Source organism: Procambarus clarkii, chromosome 43 (genome assembly GCF_040958095.1).
Source record: "Procambarus clarkii isolate CNS0578487 chromosome 43, FALCON_Pclarkii_2.0, whole genome shotgun sequence".
Classification (NCBI taxonomy): domain Eukaryota; kingdom Metazoa; phylum Arthropoda; class Malacostraca; order Decapoda; family Cambaridae; genus Procambarus; species Procambarus clarkii.
The window spans coordinates 19,720,603-19,740,826 of NC_091192.1; the positions used below are offsets into that span (position 1 = coordinate 19,720,603).

Consider the following 20,224-nt stretch of genomic DNA (forward strand, 5'->3'; position numbering starts at 1 on the left):
CACGAACAAGGGAACACAGATGGAAACTGAGTACCCAAATGAGCCACAGAGACGTTAGAAAGACATTTGTCAGTGTCAGAGTAGTTAACAGATGGAATGCATTAGGCAGTGATGTGGTGGAGGCTGACTCCACCACATCACTGGACGACGACGTTTCGGTCCAGGACGGACCGAAACGTCGTCGTCCCTTCAATTTCTAGTGTGTGGTCTGGTCAACATACTTCAGCCACGTTATTGTGACTCATCGCCTGCAAGACATTGATCCTGAGAACCAGCACAAAGTAGACACACACACGGTAGGTAGGTAGATGGGTAACGTTTATGATCCTGATTCTGATCTGGCTTACGTGTGGTATTAAACCCGGTCATGTATGTACGTGACCTCCTTTGAGTGTATATAGATTACTGTTAAGAAAGAAGTTGGGGGAGGAGAGAGAGAGGAGGGATGAATTACCCAGCTGAGGTTAAGCTCATGAATGGGGGTTTAGTGTGAGGGTGAAGGGGGAGGGAGTCTAATATTGGTCATGGGGGGGGGGAGGGATGGAGTCTAGTATTGGTAGCCTAATTCGCTATATACGGACTTATATTATCTGATAACATGCCATACATCATTTTCAAAATCAGCCTTACACACAAATGCAAGGTGTAGCAGATATGGTGTAGTAGTTTGCAAACTCGATTCGCGAACGATACTACCCGGGTTCGAATATTGGGGTGTATGGCATAATTGAACCAGTCTCTATGTGCCCAACACGACTCTTGAGTTGAATGGAGGTAGTTGAGATAGGAAGAAAGAAAGGAGATAAAGAGGGAGAAAGAAAGAAGGGAGATAAAGAGGGAGAAAGAAAGAAAGGAGATAAAGAGGGAGAAAGAAAGAAGGGAGATAAAGAGAGAGAAAGAAAGAAGGGAGATAGAGAAATGGATACTGTGGTAAGCACTAATGACATTCCGAGAAATCTGTTCGTACCTCATCTGGCATGAGGGGCATGTAAGCGTTCCAACAGACAGGTGAAGAGAGAGACGAGGATAAAAACATTCGACGAGAGGCAAGAACAGGAAGAAATGGCAAGATGGAAGAATAATGGTGAGGAAAGGGGTACAACGCCTGTCATCAGCACTTGTTCCTAGAACATGAAATCGACACCTGCCGAGTCCGGAGTATGAGGGATGTGCATCTGGTAAGAAAAGGCAGAAAAATGAATGGAAAATTTGTAACAGTAGGGTAATTCTTTTCCTCCTTCCCTGCCCCTACACTTCGTTCTCCATACTAGTTGAATCAGGGGATCAACGTTTGTGAGAACACCTTATCAGTCTCTCTCCTCCATCTAAATTGTAAGCAAATCCCACCGCTGCCACCATTGTAACGCCTTATTTTGACTTAATATTTTTGTATACATTGGTTATTTGTTTCCTTATAGAATGTTGTATTATTTACAGCTGAGTGTAACCGGGTAATACCAACTGTTCATTGTACTGTTTTATGGGCATTACTACTGTTCTATTGGCTCGATGGTACTTTCAAAGACTATTTTACCTCAAGCCTGGTAAGCCTGCTGCTGCTACCCCATTTTCAGAAATTCCAAGAGTATTAATTTAAGAGTTCCTTTTGATAATTACTAATTAACGGATCACCAGTGGGTTATGGGGGAAACCACATTGCTCTTTTTATCAGACTTTAGGCCTGATGTTGAATTACTTTACATTCCACTGAACATGTGTACAAAAACTGAACATATGTACAAAAGCTTTTCTGTATACAAAACCTGATGTGTTTTTTCACGTTCTTTCTGATCGGCATGCGATTAACAAGTAGTAACAGTCGGGTTACTAGAGGATAAGAGAGTCTTGAGAATGGTCCGTAATCTTGAGGTTATAGCATACAGTTCGCTACCGGAGGATCTACAAGTGTGCCCAGCAAGAACATAAGAGCCTACGAATCAGTTCAAGGTCTATATTGGCCCAAACGAGGCAGCTCCAATTCATATCCACCCAAACTCATTCATAATATGTTTTACCTTCGCTTGAAACAATCCAGCGATCATAGCTGTCGCCTCGATGCTTGGGGCGTCGATATCGCCCAATAGTTAACGCCTCACCTACAACCAACACTGCATCATCACCACGGACTGCTGAACACCAGCATCTACATAGGCTCCGTCTACAAATGATGTTGAGGGGCTGTGATGGCGGATTTTTGCAATTCTTGATGAATATGGAACCCCAGGAATGTAGACCTTGTGCGGAGTGCATGGGCATGCTGTCCTGCCTAATCCTGTCTGTGGGGTTAGTGACATCTGAGGTGCAAGTCGAGGTTGTGGGTTACTTCCTCCTCATACTAGCCTCCCCTCTTCACCCAACAACACCCCATCCTCCCCCCTCCCCTTCTCCAGCATCCATCCTTCTTCCCAACCTTCCCCCTCTACCCTTAATCTAACACCTCCTCCGCTTCACCCAACATCTTCCACCTTCCCCTCTCACTTGTTCTTTAGTCGCACTTCGCTGCTGATATTACATTCTGGCGAAGTAGCGTCTGGCGAAGTAGCGTCTGGCGAAGTAGCGTCTGGCGAAGCAGGAAACACCCGTGTTTACTGAATGCCCATAACTGGGTTTGCCTCTGCCACACCTATTTGTCGAGCTGAGCTTCAGCTCTTCGGTCCCGCCTTTTTTTTTAGTTGTCGGCCGTCTTATGCAGACTATCTTGATTATTTTCATACCTGTCTATGGTTTCTTCAAACTTTGGATACTTCACTAAGATTCCCGGCAGTACATCATTATGAATGAAAGACTTACACATTTCTTGAACACCATTGATGGTGTTATCTCCGAATTCTGCGATTTTGCTTGTATATGTGTTTACACCTTCCATTATATAATGACGCAAAGTGACAAAAAAATCGTTTTGAAGACATTAATGTGGGCAACTGTTGCCGGGGGGGTGTATATGGGGGGGTTGTGTGTGTGGTGTGCGTGCCAGTGACGCCATCAAGACCCCCTTAAATGCAAAGCTGTTTAATAATAAGCAGATGTAGTTGACAGCATGCAGCCCCCCTGCTGAGCTTTGGGTGGGGTGCGTCGGGGGATGGGGGGGGGGGGGGTGAGGGGGAGAGGAGAGATCGGGGAGGGGGAGGGGCAGACTAGCTTCCTCGTCTACCAATTTCTTCCTAATTTCAGAGATGACAAGTGTACCACTCCCTGGCTCCTTACCTCACTTCCCTCTTCTCTCCCTCCCTTTCTCCTTTTCTCCGTCTCTACTTCCCTCCCTCCATATCCTCCGTGGAGAGGCAGAGACTCTGGGGGAGAGAGAGAGAAAGAGAGAGAGAGAGAGAGAGAGAGAGAGAGGGGGAGGGGGATTAAGGGCACGAGGGAAGAACGAATGGAAAAAGATACAAATGTGACGAAAGAAAATAAAGGAATATAGGAGTAGAAGAGCAAAGAATAAAATGAGGAGGAGGAGGAACAACCAAATTCACTTTAAGCTTCCAGACGCCACTGCTACACAATACAGCTCTTAATATATATGGAAATACATCACAAATTCAAAGGAATACAGCACAAATACAAGGAAATACAAGCCACAGCCCCTGGCGCTTGTCGGCTGTCGGGGGTAAAAACTGCGTGTAGACTTCCGCCCTCTGTTCTGTCAGGGCAAACACGCTCATGTTGAGTTTGTTTGTTTGTGTATGTCTCTACCCTCACCCCCCCCCAGTCTCACCCACCTTCTCTCTCTCTCTCTCTCTCTCTCTCTCTCTCTCTCTCTCTCTCTCTCTCTCTCTCTCTCTCTCTCTCTCTCTCTCTCTCTCTCTCTCTCTCTCTCTCTCTCTCTCTCTCTCTCTCTCTCTCTCTCTCTCTCTCTCTCTCTCCCTTGACAATTTAATCATTTACATATGGAAGAATACAACACTTCTCATGCTCAAATACCTGTTTTAGCAGGTGTTATTTCCAGGTGTCTCAACAAATATTTTGGCTACATTTATGTAGTAACTAATTTATTTCAGTCTTTAGTATTATGTATTGTTCTTTTATGCTTTCACATTTATTTGTTTATTTTATTGCGGGTGATAATCGGTGCTTTTCGGTCATTTGTTATAAAGTTTGGCGGAAAGGAGGAAGATTGTAAGGAGAGGGAGGAGTGAGGGGAGATACAGAGGAGGGAAGGAGAGAGAGAGTAAGAGAAGGAAGGATGGGGGGAGTGAGATAGATTGAGCGAATGAGGGATGGGTAAAGAGGAACAGAGTGGAGAGAGAGAGAGAGAGAGAGAGAGAGAGAGAGAGAGAGAGAGAGAGAGAGAGAGAGAGAGAGAGAGAGAGAGAGAGAGAGAGAGAGAGAGAGAGAGAGAGACCACAGAGACCCCTTCCCGGCTCTTACACACTCAGAGTTTCTGGTCCCCCACGAATAAAAGATAAAAATGGAGAGGCAACGATATTGAAAGAGAGAGAATAGAGAAGGGAATCATACCCCCCACCCCCCACCCCCCTCCTCCCCCCCTCTCTACCCCCTTCAGGACATGGTATGACCGCGTTCGGAACTGTTTACCAATGACGTCACCGTGTTTGTTTACAAGTCGCGAGCCAATACAAACACAGGGTACGGGTCGCTTTCGTTATTTTGACAGACCTTTCGAGTTTTTGCCTAACCCATTCTCCTGGCAGCCGAGAAGAAAATGGAGAGCGACAGGGGGGGGGGGAAGGATGTTAAAAAAAGGGTAGGGAAGAAGAGAGGAGGAAAATGGAGAGAGAAAGGAGGGAAGGTAGAGATGGAACGATGGAAGAGGGGGAAGCTGGGGTATGTAGTTTTGTTTACGTATACAATATATGTATGAGAGAGAGAGAGAGAGAGAGAGAGAGAGAGAGAGAGAGAGAGAGAGAGAGAGAGAGAGAGAGAGAGAGAGAGAGAAGGGGGGGGGAGACCATTAACCCTGCTCCCCTTATTTGTGTCTCATGTTCCTATAGCCTCATGTAAAGAGGCTATATAGGAACACACCCACCACTTTTCCCACAACCAAACCATCACCAGAGAAATCTTAGCAAACAACACAGAAATCATCGATAGATACAGCGATAGCAGGCGGCTCGACGTTTGCGAGGCACTACACATTAAGAAGTCAACACCAGCAATCAACAGCCAATTAATGCACAACTATATTCTACCCAATTCAAGACTCCACTCCAATATAGAAGCATCAAGAAATATGGGTCAATAAAAATAGGCCTTCTGCAGTTACCTACCTTCATTACCTGTTTGTATTTCATTGTTTCGTGTTCTGTCTTGTGTTAAAAGTTTATTTTCACCTCATCTAAAACTATTGTAACATGTCACTTCACCCAAATGTAGGTATAAAAACTCGAAAGATGTTTAAGCTCTATTCAGTTAAAGTTGTGTGTGTTTGTGTAAACTAAAGTCTTTGAAAATGTAATAAGTTTTACGAAACGCGCTCAAGTGTCGCGTCAGACTAGAAATAAAAATGAATTTTGGAGAATTGATCTTTGAATTACCATCAACAGTGAAAAGAAACGTAAGAAAGATCGAGAAAATTCGTGTTAGAATTATTAATCTTACTTTTTCGGTCATATTTAATAATATATGTCTACAGGAAAGACTCTTACCAAAATATATATATATATATATATATATATATATATATATATATATATATATATATATATATATATATATATATATATATATATATATATATATAATATATATATATGCCTTCGGTGTATATTATAAACAGTGATGTAGGATGTTATTACCGATTCACAAAAGCATTGGCAGGCGATGAGTCACACTAACGTGGCTGAAGTATGTTGACTAGACCACACACTAGAAAATGAAGGGACGACGACGTTTCGGTCCGTCCTGGACCATTCTCAAGTCGGAGAAGACTTGAGAAGGGTCCAAGACGGACCGAAACATCGTCGTCCCTTCACTTTAAAGTGTGTGGTCTGGTCAACACGAAAGCATTGACAAAGACTTTTATTTCTCATTACTTCGACGTTGTAGTGGCAAGGTCTACACTTGTAGATGTGGCAGTAGTGGACTATATATACCACTTCTTGGTAACGAGGCTTCCCCCCCCCCGTCCATTGATCTCCCGTTAATTACTATATCTAATTAGGGTCACGTGTGTGTGTGTGTGTGACCAGTATCAGAGCGTGATCTTACAGTGCACGCAATAGGGCTTTGCACCGATACCGGATATGAAAGGTCTGACCTACTATCATGTTCCGCCTCTTCCGTGGAGCGTTATGTGGAAATCGCTATTTAAATATTATTCTTAATTCAACTACTTCAACTACCACTAATAGGACTAATAGTAACACATAGCTCGGTCGGCAAGCTTCGGCCTCACACACTTGGGGACCAGGGTTCGAGTCTCCTTGACCCCAGGTGAATGGAACAACTAATAATAATAATAATAATAATAATAATAATAATAATAATAATAATTACAGTTATGATAGTATCACTTATACATTTGATTTATCGAATTGTATTTATGTCAAGTTTATATTTTGTCAAAATTACCATTTGGCACACTTCCGTGCCAGACACCTGATATATATATATATATATATATATATATATATATATATATATATATATATATATATATATAATATATATATATATATATATATATATATATATATATATATATATATATATATATATATATATATATATATATATATATATATATATATATATATATATATATATCCATGTATACGAATACATATACATATCAATAATCTTTTTATATCACAAGTGATCTAACATTAAGGGGCTCACAACAGTGTCTATACACGAGACATTTTGACAGTTTGGTCCAATTCTCGTGTTTTTTCACATTTATCATAATTGGTTTACTCTCGTAATAAATTATTTTGGAAGGGGGAGATTTAATTATATTTTTTTATTTTGAATATTTTTGATTGTTAATTTTCATTTATGATTTTCTTTATTAATTTAAAATTCATCTATTTGTTTTTAGATAATTTTTTATTGAGTTCAGGTTGGTAAATTGTAGAGTTTTAGTGGGGAGGGGTGTGGAGTTTACTGGAGGGTGGGGGGGGGGGGGTGTGGAGTTTACTGGAGGGTGGGGGGTGGGGGGGGGGGTGGAGGTGAAGTTTCACTAGGGTGGGTAACCCATTATAACGTTTGTATATATATATATATATGTAACTCTACGCCACCGATGTATATATATATGTACAGTACCAGCCGGTCGGCCGAGCGAACAGCACTCTGGAGTTGTGATCCTGTGGTCCCGGGTTCGATCCCGGGCGCCGGAGAGAAACAATGGGCAGAGTTTCTTTCACCCTATGCCCCTCTTACCTAGCAGTAAAAGTAGGTACCTGGGTGTTATTCAGCTGTCACGGGCTGCTTCCTGGGGGTGGAGGCCTGGTCGAGGACCGGGCCGCGGGGACACTAAAAGCCCCGAAATCATCTCAAGATAACCTCAAGATAACCATAAGAGGTACAACACCACCCTTACGGGAGTGAAGAGTGAGACCCATACTGGCAGAATATTACAAGGGGTAATTATATGCAAGATCTCTTTTTTTTCTAAACACCTGCCTCCACCTCTGTTCTAAACACCTGTCTCCACCACCCCCACCTCTAGTTCCTTGATAATTACTGACAGGTATTGTCCAGGACCTGTGAGAGGCAACGCCCAGGACGTGAAACACAGAGACTCTCAATCATTCTCTTGATAAATACTTGTGTAATATACTGTTTAATAATACTGCAACTTGGTTGAGCATTACTTTAGTTATCCTAAATATCATGTTTCTTGGAGAATCAGTGATAATATGGCAAACCCCAAGCAAGCTTCAGTTGATATATGCTCACTTTACTGACAAAAGGGAAGGCACTGAGATACCAAGTTAAAAGTTTTTAACATAGACTGTATTACACAGAGATATCACTAACATGCATCAGTGTGAAGATCAGTAAGATGTGCTCGGGAGTACCCAAGGGATAGGTTCGAATCCTACTGATGACCCTATTCTAAATATTCCTACAAAAGGCATAAAGAGGGGTCAAGTGTTGCCACGGCCTTTCTCTTCCCCTGGTAGCTGCCAGATCTTGACCCCAGGGGGAGACAGGACGGATCTTCTAAAGGGTTCTTTGGTTTCATTCACCTGGGCTGTCTGGGGCTCGAACCCTGGACCCCCCCACGAGTGTGAAGCCGTAGCTTTCTATTGTACTCTGGTTCTGTGTTCATAATATATCCAGTGATGATCCCGGTGTCCTGCCTGGGCGCTACCTGAGACTGGGGGGGGGGGAGGTGATAGGGGAGGAGAGGGCATTAAGGGAGGAAATAAGGGTGGTGGTGGTGGTGGTGGTGGTGGCAGCAGTGGTGGTAGTGGTGGTGGCAGCAGTGGTGGTAGTGGTGGTGGCAGCAGTGGTGGTAGTGGTGGTGGCAGCAGTGGTGGTAGTGGTGGTGGCAGCAGTGGTGGTAGTGGTGGTGGCAGCAGTGGTGGTAGTGGTGGTGGCAGCAGTGGTGGTAGTGGTGGTGGCAGCAGTGGTGGTAGTGGTGGTGGCAGCAGTGGTGGTAGTGGTGGTGGCAGCAGTGGTGGTAGTGGTGGTAGTGGTGGTGGCAGCAGTGGTGGTGGTGGTGGTGGCAGCAGTGGTGGTAGTGGTGGTGGCAGCAGTGGTGGTGGTGGTGGTGGCAGCAGTGGTGGTGGTGGTGGTGGTGGCAGCAGTGGTGGTAGTGGTGGTGGCAGCAGTGGTGGTAGTGGTGGTGGCAGCAGTGGTGGTGGTGGTGGTGGCAGCAGTGGTGGTGGTGGTGGTGGCAGCAGTGGTGGTGGTGGTGGTGGCAGCAGTGGTGGTAGTGGTGGTGGCAGCAGTGGTGGTGGTGGTGGTGGCAGCAGTGGTGGTGGTGGTGGTGGCAGCAGTGGTGGTAGTGGTGGTGGAAGCAGTGGTGGTAGTGGTGGTGGCAGCAGTGGTGGTGGTGGTGGTGGCAGCAGTGGTGGTAGTGGTGGTGGCAGCAGTGGTGGTGGTGGCAGTGGTGGTGGTGGCAGCAGTGGTGGTAGTAGTGGTGGTGGCAGTGGTGGTGGTGGCAGTGGTGGTGGCAGCTGTGGTGGTGGCAGTGGTGGTGGCAGCAGTGGTGGTAGTAGTGGTGGTGGCAGTGGTGGTGGTAGTGGTGGTGGCAGCAGTGGTGGTAGTGGTGGTGGCAGCAGTGGTGGCAGTGGTGGTGGCAGCAGTGGTGGTAGTGGTGGTGGCAGCAGTGGTGGTAGTGGTGGTGGCAGCAGTGGTGGTAGTGGCGGTGGTAGTGGTGGTGGCAGCAGTGGTGGTAGTAGTGGTGGTGGCAGTGGTGGTGGTAGTGGTGGTGGCAGCAGTGGTGGTAGTGGTGGTGGCAGTGGTGGTAGTGGTGGTGGCAGCAGTGGTGGTAGTGGTGGTGGCAGCAGTGGTGGTAGTGGTGGTGGCAGCAGTGGTGGTAGTGGTGGTGGCAGTGGTAGTGGTGGTGGCAGTGGTAGTGGTGGTGGCAGCAGTGGTGGTGGTGGTGGCAGCAGTGGTGGTGGCAGCAGTGGTGGTGGCAGTGGTGGTGGCAGCAGTGGTGGTGGCAGTGGTGGTGGCAGCAGTGGTGGTTGTGGCAGCAGTGGTGGTGGCAGGGGTGGTGGCAGCAGTGGTGGTGGTGGCAGCAGCAGTGGTGGTGGCAGCAGTAGTGGTTGCAGCAGCAGTGGTGGCAGCAGCAGTAGTGGTGGCAGCAGCAGTGGTGGCAGCAGCAGTAGTGGTGGCAGCAGCAGTGGTGGCAGCAGCAGTAGTGGTGGCAGCAGCAGTGGTGGCAGCAGCAGTGGTGGTGGCAGTGGTGGCAGCAGCAGTGGTGGTGGCAGCAGTGGTGGTGGCAGCAGTGGTGGTAGCAGCAGCAGTGGTGGCAGCAGCAGCAGTGGTGGCAGCAGCAGCAGTGGTGGTGGCAGCAGTGGTGGTGGCAGCAGCAGCAGTGGTGGCAGCAGCAGTGGTGGCAGCAGCAGTGGTGGCAGCAGTGGTGGCAGCAGTGGTGGTGGCAGCAGTAGTGGCAGCAGTGGTGGTGGCAGCAGCAGTGGTGGTGGCAGCAGCAGCAGTAGTGGCAGCAGCAGTGGTGGTGGCAGCAGCAGCAGTGGTGGCAGCAGTGGTGGTGGCAGCAGCAGCAGTGGTGGTGGCAGCAGTGGTGGTGGCAGCAGCAGCAGTGGTGGCAGCAGCAGTGGTGGCAACAGTGGTGGTGGCAGCAGTAGTGGCAGCAGTGGTGGTGGCAGCAGCAGCAGTGGTGGCAGCAGCAGTGGTGGCAGCAGTGGTGGTGGCAGCAGTAGTGGCAGCAGTGGTGGTGGCAGCAGCAGCAGTGGTGGCAGCAGCAGTAGTGGCAGCAGTGGTGGTGGCAGCAGCAGCAGCAGTGGTGGCAGCAGCAGCAGCAGTGGTGGTGGCAGCAGCAGCAGTGGTGGCAGCAGTGGTGGTGGCAGCAGCAGTGCTGGTGGCAGCAAGCGACGGCACCACCTCCCCGCTCTTCACATAATGATCCAGTAAATATACCAACACCCTCGCATTATACGTAATTATTTTTAATAACAAGTAACGCCAATGGGCCCTGCTAGGGGCGGCTCGCCCACTCCTCTTCCTTCTCTTCCTCTTCCTCCTTCTCCTCTACCACCTCCTCTTGTCGTCTCCTCCCCTCCGTTCCTGTCTCCTGCTCTTTACTCTCCTTACTCTACGTAAGGAGAGTAAGTTCTACGTCGTTCTATGTTGTACTGTGATCAGTTTTCCTCTAGCGTTAAAAAGGGAATAGTCCCAGAAATGTTGACATAGCAGTTGTGGTGATAGCAGATTTAGTAGTAGTAGTGATAGCAGCATTAGCAGGATCAATATGATTAGAGGCAGCTCCGGAAGCTGGTTAAAGAAGCAGGAGCAGCAGTACTAGCAACACTATCAGCAGTAGTGGACACAGCAGCAGCAGCGGAGGCAGCAATAGAGACAGTCGATAAAGGAGTACAGAAGTAGGGAGTGCTCGTCCCAGCGCCAAATTAGGCTGTGTACACCGGCGAGTGTCCCGCCTACTCTCCCTACCACCACTACCAGCCCCCCTCTCCCCCCGCTGCCACATTGCAACCATACAAGGAGCAAAGCAACAGGACTATGACGCCATATGATCAGGCTGAAGAGACAAGGTGGAACTCTCAGGGAAACTGACAAGGAAGTATGTGAAAACAAATGTGAAAGATTTCAGGAGGTATTTACAATGAAGAACTATAACGTGAAGACAAATGTTGAGGGGATAAAAAGGCCAAAGGTGACTAGGTGACAAAGGGCTAGGTGACATTGTAGCCACTGTAGGAGGTGGCTAAGAAACATCTGGAGGAATTACGGTGCTATTTAAGAAATGGACCAGACAACTCTTGACTGTTTCCTCAATTATTTAAAATAAAAATCCATGCAGATGAATTGGACTTTTTGGATTTATAATTTCAGATGATGCTTAATTGTGCTTGTTGCCATATGAAATTGAATGGTTCTCTTAGTGCTGATAAAATTGTTAACTACATTTCCCCTCCCCCTCCCTGGGAAGATGTGCAGGTCTCTGTACATTTTACACCCATCAGCTTAAAGCAAATCTATAAGCACCGAAACTATGAGATACATAACACTAAAAGCTATTGACAGTCATCTTCAAAATCTCAAACCAGCTACCTTCTAGTGCCTTTACTAGTGCAATTAAGCACAGGTTCTGTGCAATTAAGCACAGGTAGAACAAGTTCTGCATGTGCAATATATATATATATATATCAAAAGTGAGATAATTTTGCCCCAAAATGCATATAGCAAGCACAATACCAACTGAGCTATTAGGTATTTACCTACCCACTGAGTACCTTAAATTAAAAACAGTGGAGTGATATTTTGTGAGAAAGTGCTCTGGGGTCTTTAAATAGTCCATCACAATGTCTGAAGTACAGTTTGTAATACTAAATAGAGTGTGATTTTTGCCAATGATAATAACGTAATAAATTTGCTTGGATTTCATCCAATGATGGAGTTGGAAAGAATGACTTTGTAGATGAATAGGTCAATGAAGGTTGCAAGAATACAAGTACATACTGTGACTCTGGACTATTTAATTCAATTATTAAAAGGATACAAATTAAAATGATTATTTCAGATGAAGAACTAAAAAATGCCCGAAGACCTGAAAGCTGCAGTATTAAAAGTTATGACAAGTTTTGTAATAATAGGTATTTGTATGGTCAGTACAGTAACCGGACCAGGCAATGTGATGTAGTCATTGTGGTAATTCGCCTTGGCTATAGGACACATCTGGCAGGTTAGTGAGGCTGAGCCATTACCAGAATATTCAGATTGTAAACTCTGTGACAAACCTTTAAGGCATTCACTAGAACATTACATTGTTGAATATGACACATGTAAAATAGTTTATAACTGTCCTGTTGTACAATCAACTATGTAACTATTTCAGTGAATCTGGTATTGGAAGAAATCCTAAAAAGTTATCATAAATTTGCCTGTCTGTAACTTTTTAACTGCACTCCCCCTTATGAAATTTGCATTTACAAATTTGTAAAATGAATACATGAATGTTATCTGATGTAGACTTCGTAACCTCACGAAATATGAAATCAATATATATGTTTAAACATACAATTTTGACTGGTATTGTGTATGATCCGCTGTCGTGTGTATGGCAGAGACTCTACGCATCACCAACACAGCAATAAGACCGGACTGAATTACTCAGATGAGTTAAAATTGGATATTTTATCTGGAGACTTGGGGCTATCCGAGTGTCGGAAAGAGTAGGCGTATCCGGCCGTCGGGGGAGGTGGGCGTATCCGGCTGTAAGAGAAGGTGGACGTATCCGGCTGTCATAGAAGGTGGGGCGTGGACCGGCTTGTTGAGGGCCTCTGATTGTAGGTAGCCAGGATGGCAGGTGGTAAATTCTATCAGCGCGTGGAAAGGTGCGAGGAATCGTCAAGTGTGTGTGTGGAGTGGGCAGGTATTCTGGATCAACAGATGTGTGTGTGTCAGATGTGAAGGGGCAGCAGAGGATGCAGGGGGGAGCAAGAGACTCGTGGTATATATGTGGTGGGACTGCAGGTGTGTGTGGTGGCCAGCAGATGTGACAGTTATGAGAAGCATGCGCGAGGTAGTACATCCATATGAGGGATCAGTTAAAAGCCAGTGTGAGGAGTCATTAGAGGCTAGATATGAGACCAGGTGAGGGCCAGATGTGAAGCCAGCTGCGGCCGGATGCAACAGGGGGCGAGGAACTACAGCTGTATGAGCTACAACACCCCCCCCCCCCCCCACCACAAATATGGTACACGCGGCTCTGTACCAGGTTAATTACGCCTCTCCTTAACTGGCCTCAAGCAGGTACCGCTTGTGCTGTGACTCACGGCGCTCTCAGCCAACTACAGCAGGAGTTAATGAGATTAAAGCAAGTAAAACTGTCAGATGTTAAATTTGTCATGAGTGCGAATATGGTAGCTTTTGTACGTTGTGTTTTGCATTTATGTGTTTTGTGCTTTGTAGAGGGCGAAGGACTGGCGCCTGACCTACGCCCCTCACTAGATCTAACACTTGTTTAATGAAAGGGGGCGGCCCGCTTCTTAACCATCTTATTGGATACTATATTTTCCAAACTGTGGATAGAATTAGTTTATTTCCAACTTCTAACTCGAGTCATAATCTTGCTATGCTAAAAATAATGTATATCATCTCTCAGTCATACTCGTTTCGAGTTTCCATCCATGTCCCATTGTTGTGATGATCCTTCGTTGGACGTTTGTTGCACATTCAAGAGTGTGTCTCACATAGGTGGGTGAGATCCAGTATGGTATATGCTGCTGGTGTTATTCTGATGTGAGCTCCTGGCGTTAGATGGGGGGTTGTCTACTCATAAGTCTTTCTCCTTTCGCGTCAGAAAGGTAACAGCCTGGAAGTTCTCTCAAGGGAATGTCACAGTGCTTCCTGATGCCTTCTATAGTGCCCAAGGCGAAAATCTCTTGTCTGATCATTTAGCTTTTGTCACATTTAGTTTGTGTAGCATTTCTTTAGTAAATAGTTTGCCTTACTATTTCTGGTGTCGCTGCCATTTCAGTGGAGAGTGTTCGTTGTGTAAGTGCTCGTTAACTCTAGTGGCATATCAGGTTCCAACTTGAAGACTTCTTGGAAGCTTTTGTTAAGTGGCCCCTCCCCCCCCTCTCTCGTGTGTGTGTGTGTGTGTTTATTATTTGTGCCTGCAGAATCGAGCTGTTAGCTCTTGGACCCCGCCTTTCTAACCGTCGGTTGTTTAATGTACAGACTCCTGACCTATTGTCCTTTCATATCTTCTACAGGTTTCTCTCTCACACTCACACATCCCCAGGAAGCAGCCCGTAGCACCAGTCTGACTCTCTGGTACTTTTTTTTACCGTTAGGTGAACAGTACATCAAGGTGAAAGAAATTCTGTCCATTTGTTTCTGTCTCGACTGGGAATCGAACCCGGGCCCCTTTGAGCTACGACTCCCGAGTGCTGTCCGCTCAGCCGCGAGGCCCACGTGTCTGTGTGTGTGTGTGTGTGTGTGTGTGTGTGTGTGTGTGTGTGTGTGTGTGTGTGTGTGTGTGTGTGTGTGTGTGTGTGTGTGTGTGTACTCACCTAGATGTGCTTGCGGGGTCCAGTTAGCCCCGATGTCTTTGTGACTCATTTTGATCTGCAGTTTCCATCTATGACCCCTCGTTCTGCTGTTCCTAGCTTTGAACAATGCTGCTTTGTCTATTTTGTCAATTTATCTTAAAATCTTATATGTCGTTATCATGTCCCACCTCCTCTCCTCCTATCTCTCCTCCAGTGTGGCAAGGTCCATTTCTCTGTCTTTCCTCATAGCTCAGTCCCCTCATCTCCGGAGAGTGGGTTTCGTAGCATAAACGGTCAGTAGAGAGATCAGGATGTAGCTATGATCCAGACGTTGAAAGTATAGCCATGGGTTGGTCACTGTACACAGACAAGACGGCCATGTAAGGATATATATATATATATATATATATATATATATATATATATATATATATATATATATATATATATATATATATATATATATGTGTATATATATATATATATATGTATATATATATATATATATATATATATATATATATATATATATATATATATATATATATATATATATATATATATATATATATATATATATATATATATACATACACGTCTTTACTACTTCAGTGCTCCCTTTTTTCTTTATTGACAATGGAGGGAGGAGATGGAGGAGGGACTAATATATATTACTTCGTTAACTAGAGGTGTAGCACAGATGTTCTGTCTGATTTGGATAAATTATTGCCCGTTTTTTTATAATCTTATTGACGGGCGTCGGGGCCACTGTCGAGTCGCTGCGCTGGTGATTTGGACGGTGAGTCATGCTTTTAGACGCTGATTGGACGGTGATTCATGCTCCTGGACGCTGATTGGACGGTGATTCATGCTTTTAGATGCTGATTAGACAATGGTTGACGCTCTTGGACGCACATTGGACACTAATTCATACTCCTAGACGCTGATTGGACAGTAAATCATCATTCTAGACACAGCGATTTGCGAAGCATGAACTGATTGGGCCATGAGGGTGGGTCCACGTTACTTAGACGTTAATTTGGACGTTATAAACAAAAAAATAATCAGATTAGACGCTGACTCACGAGTCTTGAAGCCGAGTGGACTATTCTTAATATATTGTGTAATAAAAATTGAGGGAGAGAGAGAGAGAGAGAGAGAGAGAGAGAGAGAGAGAGAGAGAGAGAGAGAGAGAGAGAGAGAGAGAGAGAGAGAGAGTACATGAATGAATATTTGAAATTAATTAGATGAATACTTGAGTGAATGGATGGAAGATAATGAGTGATGTAGAGAATGAGTGGATGAAGTAGACTGAATAGGAGTATGAATAGATCAACGAATGTCATTTGATTAATGGGTTTACATGGTGAATAAATAAATGAAGGGGGTGTTTAGATGAATGAATACGTGAATGGATGTATGAATGACTTAGAGAATTCATGAACTAAAAGTAATGGATGTAAATATATATATGAATGGATGATAATGAATGAATGAGAATGGATGATAATGAGTGAATGAGAGTGAATGAATGACCGAATGAATAAGAATGAGAATGAAAAAATGAGTGAACGGATTAAATAGAAACACTGAATGAATGACAATGAACGGCTGAACGAATTATAGTTGGTAAATGAGAATGAATGAATAAATTAATAAAAAATATTAAATGAATAAAAATCTATGAAGTAATTAGTAAAAATAAATGAATCGGCGAATAGCTGAGTGAATAGATGAGTGAATGAATTAAAAAAACACTGGACGAATGATAATGAATTAAAATATATGAATGACTTCTCATTGATCTATTCAGTTTCTTTAATGTATGTATGAATGAATGAATGATAAATAATAGTTGAATGAATGAGTGAATGGGTAAGTCAGGATGACTGGATAAACTAATGAATGAAAATGTATATATTAATGAAAATATATGAATGGATGAAATAAACTATATATGGGTGAATAAAATATTATAAGTGTAAGAATGAATGAGATTGCATGGATGAATGAATGAGTATATATGGATGAATGAATGAGAACGACTGGATGAATACCTCGAGAAAATGGACTTACTCTTCCCCAAGAAACATTCAATAAAAGCAAGTTTAATTCTTGTCTTGAGACAATTATAATTTTCCATAAATTATCTCTGAAGAATCTCAAGCAACAGAGAAATCTCACTAACGTTATTGAGAAGATCAGTAGGAGCCGTTAAAGGGATTCGAACGTATGCTCTAGGTGCACTCGCAAGCAAACTCCTTAGAAATTCCTGGAGAAGGAAGCCAGAGTGCGAGGGAGGGGTGGGAGAGGAGGATTGTGTGAATCCTCTAGTTCAGTTTCAGTGGAAGCCTTAGGAACCCCTATAGAGGATTCAGTTGAACCCCCCCACCCCCCACAAGGTTACAATCCTTTTGACTATGTCGTGCTCTAGTCGTCTGAGGCGTGGGCTAGGGATGCACCCAGAGCTTTTGAATCACGTGTAAATCTTAAGTGATTTCTAGTTCTGTGATTTAGTTTATTTGTTTTCGTTTGTTTTTTTCTAACTTAACTACTATTGTAATTTTTCTTAGTTTCAGGTTTTTTGTATTTATACTTAATGCTTTATTTCCTATTGCCCTAGTTTTCTACTTTCTTTTCTTTCAAAGTTTTCATTGTGTTTCTGGTTCTCTTTGGTTTATGGTTTCTAATATTCTATGTTAAAGGCATGGTGGTTGAGCAGTTAACGTTCCGGGGCTTCAGTCTAGTGGACCCGAGTTCGATGCTAAAGAGTGAGTTGACTCCAGTTCGATGCCCCAAGAGTGGCTTTACGTACCTTCCGCTCTTTCCGCTATAGAGTGTGATGTTCCTCGTACTGTACAACGATCCACCGAAACTGAATGTGTGCACGGATGTGTATATGCATACATGTATGTGCGTGCGTACACATATACGTGTCTGCAGGAGGGGGGGTAGGGGGGTGTAGACTGTTGGAAGAATGGCAACCTCACACTCCAAGTTTTAATGACGTGTCAGAAAGAGAGAGAGAGAGAGAGAGAGAGAGAGAGAGAGAGAGAGAGAGAGAGAGAGAGAGAGAGAGAGAGAGAGAGAGAGAGAGAGAGAGAGAGAGAGACTATTGCTTTATGAACTCCAACACTTACCCGGGAAAAAAAAAAAGTCCTGGGAAGAGCCGGCTATAAGGGTCTTTGATCATCTTGTGAAAAGACTTGGGATGGGAATAAGTCTTAGGTCTGTACAGGTAAACATTAAAAAAAGTAATCAAAAGAGATGGGGGAGATCATTTAGATCACTCTATGTGTTAAAACTTCATTGATACTCTGCATGGTTTTGCTAACAAAAAAAATGAATATTAACATCAACTGATAGTAATTAGTGAAAGGAAGAAGAATTACCTGATGGCTAAAATCCCGCATGATGGGATGGGACCTCCCACTGAAAGGGAAAGGAAGTTATGTTGTATCATATCCTGAAAAAAAAACTCATGGGAGACTTGGGTCTCAAGTCTGAAACCTTTTTTTAAGTGTCAGTATAAGACTTACATTAAAGCCTTTCACTTGGTATAAGACTTTATCAGTGAGAAAGGTTCAAGGATTGTCCTAGAAACGACTATATTCTAGGATCTCAGCATTAAAATTACTCAGCACATGTAACCCTAAGAATCAGCAGGGTGAGTGACTGTGTGAGGATGAGCGACTGTGTGTGTGTGAGAGTGAGTGAGGTAACTCAGAGAATGAGTGGAAGGATGTCATTCTGAACATCACAGAGAGTGAATTCGTGAGAATGTTTTAGATTTATGTCTAAATATTATGTCTAAATAAATTATACAAAAAATGAGAAGCAGCCTAACCTAACCTAACCTACTCCTCACCCCTTGCTATAGAGAGATTGTAACACATTAACTCATTAAGAGAGATATATAAATCATTATTTCTCAGGACTAAGAGACATCTCAAACTCCACTGAGAAACACTTAAGAGATAGATAGCTTTAACTCTCCCCTGTTTGATAACCCATCCTAACTTGGGAGATAGAGATAGTTCGCTATCCTCTGGGAGATATCACGAGAGATACTGTTTCCTGAGTAATGAGAAAAGAGCCGCCGGCCTCTGGATGCTGGTGAGATAGCACAGCCACGTCTGGGAGATGAGAGATAGCGCGCGCCGGCCCCGTGGAGATGAGAGATAAGTCACATTGGTTTGGGAGATGAGAGAGATACCAGAGATGTTCCTGTCACCAGCAGTGCGGGAGGGGGGGGGGGAGATTGTGGGAGGGGGGGAGTATGGGCGGTGGGTGTGTGGGAGGGTGATAGTGAGAGTTGTGGGCGTATGTGGCTGTCTTTTGGGGGTTTAAAAATTCCATTTACGAATCTTCTTACGAAACCCGTACATCTCTCAACAATCGTAGCGGCATCGTTTACATTTCTTAAATAATTTACAACCTTGTAAACTTGTAATCAACCCGAGGTTGTTATCGGTCTTAACAACCTCGTAGCGGCTTCGCAGCTCATCAACTGCTTATTAAACAACTGTAAACCAAAGCCCCCGTAAGACTGAGAAAGATATACGGGTTTCGTTATAGCCTGATGACTCGTATATAGTCCTTACGAACGCCACTCGGCTCAATTGGCCCTTTATCTCGGGGTTGGGGGGGGGGGCCAAGCTGTTAAAAAATATCTTTTAGTGACTAACAAGTTATCTGACCGCTTAACAAGGTGTTTACCTAGTCAGCTGACACGCCTTCAAGACATCTGATTGTTTAGGTAATTGTGGCTCGTTAATTTGGGATTGTCGTGGTTGCTGGGGGTTAATGGGAATTGTTTATCAAGATGGTTTTGCTTTATTTAGAAAGATGTGTTTGTGTGTGTGTGTGTGTGTGTGTGTGTGTGTGTATGTGTGTGTGTGTGTGTGTGTGTGTGTGTGTGTGTGTGTGTGTGTGTGTGTGTGTGTGTGTGTGTGTGTGTGTGTGTGTGTGTGTGTGTGGGTGTGTGTGTGTGTGCTTGTGTGTGCTTGTGTATGTGTTTGCGTTCGTGTGCATGTGTGAGAGTGCGCGTGTGTGCGAGCATGCACGCACACACGTTTACATACGAGTATGAGAGCTTATGTGTGTATATATGCAAGCGTTCGAGGCCTTGTGTACGTGTATAAGACCGTGTTTAAATGTGTGTGTGTGTGTGTGTGTGTGTATGCGTGTATGAGAGCGCACGCGCGTGTGTGTGTGCGTGCATATACACCTACAGCCACCCGCCCCAAGCCTCCTTCAGGAAATGGTAACTATTGGGCCCTGGGTTGACTGTGGATTGACTGTGGGTTGACTGGGTTCCTCTTTACCTGCACCAAGGTATGATGCAGAGGGAGGGACCGGGGGGGGGGAGGGAAGAAAGGAATAAGAAGAAGAAGAAGAAGAAAGAGAAGGATGACAGAAGGGAAGGAAAGAAGAAAGGAGGGATAAATGTAAGGAATGGCAGACAACGAAAGAGGAGAAACGAGAGGCGGAAAAGTAGAGAGAAAGAGAGAGAGAGAGAGAGAGAGAGAGAGAGAGAGAGAGAGAGAGAGAGAGAGAGAGAGAGAGAGAGAGAGAGAGAGAGAGAGAGAGAGAGAGAGAGAGAGAGA

The 20,224-nt window shown here is 44.5% G+C and overlaps 1 protein-coding gene across 1 annotated transcript in view; it reads left to right on the top strand.

The window, feature by feature from the left end:
- The first annotated feature begins 13,132 nt into the window (after positions 1 to 13,132).
- Positions 13,133 to 20,224, top strand: part of LOC138373671 (uncharacterized) — an 11,745-nt gene continuing 4,653 nt past the window's right edge. Inside the window, exon 1 of the mRNA XM_069340019.1 lies at positions 13,133 to 13,212. Within this exon, the coding sequence (XP_069196120.1) occupies positions 13,133 to 13,212 (80 nt within the window). The remainder of the gene's footprint in view (positions 13,213 to 20,224) is intronic.